Source organism: Urtica dioica, chromosome 10 (genome assembly GCF_054948205.1).
Source record: "Urtica dioica subsp. dioica isolate 48M chromosome 10, U.dioica_male_clone48M_v1_H2, whole genome shotgun sequence".
In the NCBI taxonomy this organism is placed as follows: Eukaryota; Viridiplantae; Streptophyta; class Magnoliopsida; order Rosales; family Urticaceae; genus Urtica; species Urtica dioica.
In genome coordinates this window covers 19,979,236-19,983,490 of record NC_142765.1, presented here as the reverse complement: position 1 = coordinate 19,983,490, position 4,255 = coordinate 19,979,236, and the positions used below count along the sequence as shown (strand labels likewise).

Sequence of the window (4,255 nt, the reverse complement as noted above, 5' to 3'; positions counted from 1 at the left end):
TTGTTCTTTTATGTGGTTTTGTTTTTCTATTCATGTACGAGATTTGTTAGTTCTTTGAAGCAGTGATATCCCTTTGCACTAATAACGGCTCTTTGTTCGACTGTCGTTATTTTTTTTTTGCAGTTGAAACATTGAACTGCTTTGTCTTGAACGTTCACCATGGAGGTACACTCTTGTTTGCAATGGCTGATCGTGATTGGAGCTATGAAGGTGGAGTTGTAGAGCGCATCGAGAGTGTAGACATAGGTAGGATTTCGATGGTTTGTTTGGACAAGCTATTGACTGTGACGCTTCGATACACTACGAGGCCGCTATACTTCATGAAGTCTACCTTGTGTGACAAACTAGAGTGCATATGCACTGATGAGTTGCTCTTAGAACTGTTGTCAGAGACTCTCAAAACGAAATGGGAAGTGCACATCTATTGTGATCACCCCGATGGTTCTCACCCAACTGGACCGGCAACGGTGGAGCAGGACGATCAGCAAGTATAATCCGACCACTTTAATGTTCAAGTTGATGCAGTGGACGTGATTCACATGGAGGAGCTGATCAAACTAGAGCAATATCACAATGAAGCTGCTGAGCCACATGAAACTGGTGAGCCACATGAAGCTGGTGAGCCACGTGAAGTTGCTGAGCCACATGAAGCTGCTGAGCCACATGAACTTGAAGAATTTGAAGGCTTTGACGATTTTGAAGATGCCGAGGGTGACGTTGAAGATGCCGAGGATGACGTTGAAGATGTTGGTTTTGAAGCAAGCGAAGACGACGTAGAAGTTGATGGTGATGCTGTTGACCTTGGCCTGGCGTACATATGTAAAGGAATGAACGACGTTAGTGATGAAGATGATGACTCGGAGAACAGTGACTTCGACATGGATGCGTACATCGGAATTGAAGATTCATCGTCTGAAGAGGAGGTCAGACCACCCGGTGAAAGCTCTAGTGCCCCGAGGAATTTAAAAAGAAACTCCCCAACTTCGTGGAGTTTAAAGAATCTGAATTAAAAAACCCGGTCTTCAAGCTGGGTATGACATTCCAAACCGGCAAGCTCTTCAAGGAAGCCATAAGGGAGTACTCAATACGCAGTGGTAAAACCATTTATTTTAAGAAGAACGAATACAACAGAGTCCGTGCAGAGTGCGAGCATCCGAGCTGCAATTGGACGTGTTTTGCTTCATTGTCGAGGCGTACAGGTATGTTCATAGTATGCTTGAGAACATGCCCGGCTGAAGTGGGCCAATTGCCCAAGGCCCCCCTCCAGACAAGGCCCATTATCCTGTTATTTTCAAGACATGCTAATATAAAGACTCGATGTTGAAAGAAACGGGCTAATTTCAGTAATAAATAATCCAGATATACAAATGTCCTTGTATTTAAAAGGCCCAAAGACTATATAATAATTAAAAGGCCCAAAGACTATATAATAATTAAAAATCTAGAATTATAAGCATTTCTACTTAGAATTATTGCTTTCTCTCAGTAGTTATTATCAAATAAAACAGTAGTAATTAATTATCAAAACAGTAGTAATTATTTATCAAAACAGTAGTAATTAATTAATTATTTATGTCACAAATAAAACAGTAGTAATTAAATATAATAAGCTGCTATAATTATTGCTTTCTCTCAGTAGTAATTATCAAATAAAACAGTAGTAATTAATTAATTATCAAAACAGTAGTAATTATTTATCAAAACAGTAGTAATTGTTTATAGTATAGTATTCTATTTGGATTTGGATTTGAAGAATGTTAGTTAGTTAGTCGCTGACCTGCTGTTGGTTAAAACAGGTTTTTTTCCAAATCAAGACGTACATGAGTGAACATACATGCCCACGGGTTAATGTGAACAGGTTTGCGACATCAAAATGGATGTCACGTACGTACATGCAACAATTCAAAGACTGCGATTCATGGTCAGCAAGGGATGTGATGAACCAACTGCACAGAGACTTTTTAGTTGAGTGTAGTCGGGATAAAGCGTACAGCGCAAAAAAGCTTGCTCTGATGGAAATTGAAGGGAGCTACAAACAACAATATGCCAAGCTATGGGACTACGGGGCAGAGTTAGTGGCTACAAATCCCGGTTCAACTGTCAAGTTTCAGACTGAAAATGGTGAGAACGATAAACCGGTATTTAAAAGGATGTACGTGTGTTTCAAAGGCTGCAAAGAATGATTTAAATATTGTAGGCCTGTTATTGGGTTTGATGGCTGCCACATAAAGGGTCATCATACCGGTCAACTGTTGACGGCCATCGGAATTGATGCAAACAACGGCATATTTCCGATCGCGTATGCTGTTGTCGAGTCTGAATGCAAATCTTCTTGGGCCTGGTTCTTGGACTTTCTCAAAGATGACTTGAACATTGTGAATGGCCACCAATTGGCATTTATATCCGATAAGCAAAAAGGGCTACAAGAAGCTTTATCAGGGATGTGGGAAGAAGGCTCTGTTCAAGCGGAGCACAGACATTGTGCACGGCATTTGCAGAAAAACTTCACAAAGGTAATTTTCTTCTCTTTCTCGTACACATTTAAGTATATCAAATACAAAATATTAGGTAATTTATGCTATTATTAACCCTTAGCTCAGTTTGAGTCTTGTTAAACCATTTATGCTATTATTAGATATTTAATTTGAACGTGATATTAGAACCAGGGAATTTTCTATTTGTATTTTAATACACTGAGTGATTCTATTGCATCCTAGGTACATAAAGGGTTGTTTCTGAAAACAAAGATGATGCACGCGGCGTTGTCGTATTCCACGGATCGTTTCGAAGCCGAAATGGGTGTAATCAAAGACAAGGAACCTGAGGCCTTTGAGTGGCTTATGAGCAAGGGAATTGACCACTGGGCTAGAAGTCGTTTCAGAACCGGTCCTAAGTGCGCGATCGCACTCAACAACTTGTGTGAGAGTGTCAACGGCACGCGAGCAATTCTGTTGGCTAGACAGAAGCCAATACTCTCTATGCTTGAGCGCATTAGACTCTATATACTTCGCAGGTTCACCAAGCAACGACTTGCCGGTGAGAAGTGGAAGCCAGAGGTTGGATCACGCATTTTCAAGGTTATTGAAGCCAACAAGGTACTAAGTGCAGAAAATATTGCGCATTGGGCGGGTGATTTGGATTATCAAGTGTCTAACATGTATGGAAGCATGTATAAAGTGGATCTTGGTCACCAAACATGCTCGTGTGGACGCTGGGATTTGTCTGGTACACTAATGCTGTAAACCCGGTCTTCCATTTATATTCCTACTATTTCCTTATCAAGCTTAACGATTGAATTTGTTGCAGGTATACCATGCTCACACGCCATTAGCTGCATATGGCAAAGGCACAAAGAACCATTGAATTATGTCTCCCATTGGTACAAAAAGGAGTGTTACCGAGAGACATACAAGCACAAGATTTTTCCAAACAATCCTCCAGAACAGTGGCCCAAAACAACATCCACACCCATGGAGATGCCAGAAGACAGGGTCAAACCAGGTAGACCCAAAAAATTAAGGAGGGTTGAGCACGATGAGGTTATTCCTCCCGGTGGAACGAAGATGAGAAGACGCTACGTCGCAACAGCATGCTCAAAATGTGGCAAAGACGGTCACAACGCACGTACGTGTTTCAGACGCCAGCAAGAGGAACAGGTACATTCAATACTCTGATATTGAGTTACAAAGATTGACTGCTACTTACTACCCACACTATAAATGCAAAATAGAGACAAGCGCGGACCACTCGGCGAAGTCGTGATGAAGGACAACCATCACAACCGACACAACCAACACAACCAACACGGAGTCAAGGCAGAAGAAACAATGATGACGGACCTCCACTACCATCTCAGCCGACACAACCAACACCCAGTCAACCAAGTCAAAGGATTGGCATCAGGGTAAGCAAATTAGGACCATTTCATTTCAATTGAAAATATGGTCAAATATGTATTTGGTGGCAAATTCTTCTTACTCATTGTTTTTGGATATTTCAGATGGGCCATCGACTTAGGAATCTCAGGACGGTCAACACCAACAATGAAGTTCAACGCGGACGTAAAAGATTGTTCATCGAGTAATTCGTAGTGTGTATGAATATGTAAAACCCTAACCCACTTTTGGAACATTTAGAACTGTGTAAAATAGCTTTGTAAAGCTAAGTAAGGGTTCATATTTTGAAACATTGGAATTCATCCATAATTTACCTATATGTTTCAGTTTGATGTATGTAAAAGCTGTAAAATGCTTCA

The 4,255-nt window shown here is 40.9% G+C and overlaps 1 protein-coding gene across 1 annotated transcript; it reads left to right on the top strand.

The window, feature by feature from the left end:
• Positions 1 to 1,033: 1,033 nt before the first annotated feature.
• On the top strand, positions 1,034 to 3,674 carry LOC149383829 (uncharacterized). The gene is made up of 5 exons (XM_089627919.1): positions 1,034 to 1,199; positions 1,927 to 2,138; positions 2,232 to 2,513; positions 2,718 to 3,225; positions 3,307 to 3,674. Exons 1-5 carry the CDS (start codon positions 1,034 to 1,036, stop codon positions 3,672 to 3,674), a joined length of 1,536 nt encoding a protein of 511 aa, XP_089484045.1.
• The last annotated feature ends 581 nt before the right edge of the window (positions 3,675 to 4,255 follow it).